The sequence below is a fragment of the Arachis ipaensis genome, chromosome B07 (assembly GCF_000816755.2).
Source record: "Arachis ipaensis cultivar K30076 chromosome B07, Araip1.1, whole genome shotgun sequence".
NCBI lineage: Eukaryota > Viridiplantae > Streptophyta > Magnoliopsida > Fabales > Fabaceae > Arachis > Arachis ipaensis.
The window spans coordinates 12,229,722-12,231,760 of NC_029791.2; the positions used below are offsets into that span (position 1 = coordinate 12,229,722).

The following is a 2,039-nucleotide window of genomic DNA, read 5'->3' on the forward strand; positions in this document are numbered from 1 at the left end:
CGTCCTATTTGTATCCCTAACGTTTGTTAAAGTGATTCAATGTTATCCTGCCGTCAATTACACATCATGAACGCTTTAGTTTGAGTTTTAAAAATCTCTTCTTGAAGTTAGAATACAAATGTTTGGGATAGAATCGATGATCTACTCCGAAAAATAGCTCATCAAATGTTGAAACTAATTCCTACAACATTTACATAATTAACTTTTCTAGGGACATAATTGAATCTAAACACAAATAGTGGGTATAATATTAAAATCAAACACATCCAAGTGAGACCTAATTAAGAATGAATACATCCAAGTAAGAATAATTGAAAAATATAATCTGATTTGTTAGTAATTGATAATAAGATAACATTGAATCACTTTTATAAACGTTAAAGATAAAAATAGGACGATTTAAACGTTAGGGACACAAATAGGACTTACCCCAAACGTTGGGGACAAAAACAATACTTTACTCATTTTTAAATTTATCTCATTTTACATACACACATTTACCTTTCTAATTTTCTCACAAAATCAAAAGGCTTGATAGCCAAAACAACCTCGTTGCCCACGAGGAGCTTGAGCCATTGCTGCTTATTATGAAAGCATCATGTCATTATATGAACACTCCTTATGAGAAAGAACATCACGTGCTTGAGCCAGCATTTTCCTCTTTTAATTTCTAGCTATGTCCAAGTCGTTCCCCCATTTTCCCTTTTTTCCGCGTTAATTTTTCTTCAAAGAAAAGAAGCTATCATCGTTCCCTTCAAAAATAATACTTTGCTAGGTTATAGTCATCATATTATATTTGGATAAGGTTCGTTCATTCTCGCTTCTCAACTCTTAGCTTATGGAGTTCATTAATTTATGCATAGAGAGATCCCAATTTCTCCGATTTTGATGCATATATACAAATAGTTTACACGTCACTCAATAACCTTTTATTTATTTATTTATTTTTATAGCTATTATTTTAAGCGTAAAACATGGCAAAGCGTTGGTGGGATGAAGAACCACCCCACAACACTCCAACAAGCAGCACCAACGGCGACCAAGACACCAACGATGGCGGCGATGACAATACCAACTCCAGCGCGGCGGAGCGAAGAGGAGGAAGAGGCCGCAGGCCACGAGGCCGGCCACCGGGGTCAAAGAACAAGCCAAAACAACCGCTAGTGGTTAAGGAGGAGCTCCCAAACGCCCTTCAAAGTCATATTCTAGAGATCAGCGACGGAGCAGACGTGGCTGATTCCCTTTCCACTTTTGCAACCCGTCGCCACCGTGGCGTTGCCGTGCTAAGCGGAACCGGCACTGTCACTGACGTCAATCTCGGGCAGCCCGCGGCGCCCGGAGGCATCGTTTCACTCCAAGGAACTTTCCAGATCCTTTCCCTCTCCGGTGCGATTCTTCCCCCGCCATCGCCGCCGAGCTCCACCGGACTAACGGTTTACCTCGCCGGAGTTCAAGGGGAGGTGGTTGGCGGTAGGGTGGTAGGACCGCTGGTGGCTTGTGGACCAGTGATGGTGGTTGCAGCAACGTTTGCTAATGCCACGTATGAAAGGCTACCGTTTGAGGAAGAAGAAGAAGAAGAAGATGAGGAAGAAGATGGAGTGATGCGGGTGCAGGTGGAGCCGCAGCAGGAGCAACAATCTGGTGTAAACGAAGGTTGTACTGAACCACCTGAACCACCACCACAACCACCACAGGTTTACAGTAATGCTCGTTCCGGTTTGTTCTCCGATAACAGTGAAATGGTGACGCATGATGATGTATTTTGGTAATTGGAAGCATGGAGGTTAACTTTATGTCTTTAACTAATAATTAATTGAAGTAAAAATTTATATACAATTATGTACGGATCTTATCCGACGGTGAAATCCCACGGAATTAGTCATTAAAATATTTGGGTTTGGATCGAGTTATATAAACCTCTAATATTGAGGTCTTTGATTTTTATAAAAATAAGATAAATAAATTTTTATTTTAGTCAAATTTATTATTTTTATTTAAACAAATAAATTTTTAAGAGCATGATAAAAAGATTTATATAT

At 39.8% G+C, this 2,039-nt stretch overlaps 1 protein-coding gene across 3 annotated transcripts; it reads left to right on the forward strand.

The window, feature by feature from the left end:
* Positions 533-1,898, forward strand: LOC107608036 (AT-hook motif nuclear-localized protein 15-like). Of its 3 annotated transcripts, none has more exons than XM_021107322.1 (2): positions 533-775; positions 806-1,898. In XM_021107322.1, exon 2 carries the CDS (start codon positions 975-977, stop codon positions 1,767-1,769), a length of 795 nt encoding a protein of 264 aa, XP_020962981.1. In that variant the 5' UTR covers positions 533-775; positions 806-974; the 3' UTR covers positions 1,770-1,898. The 3 variants fall into 3 exon arrangements, with proteins under 3 accessions (XP_020962981.1, XP_016165413.1, XP_016165414.1); XM_016309927.2 differs by having other exon boundaries at positions 534-805; positions 954-1,898; XM_016309928.2 differs by having other exon boundaries at positions 534-775; positions 954-1,898.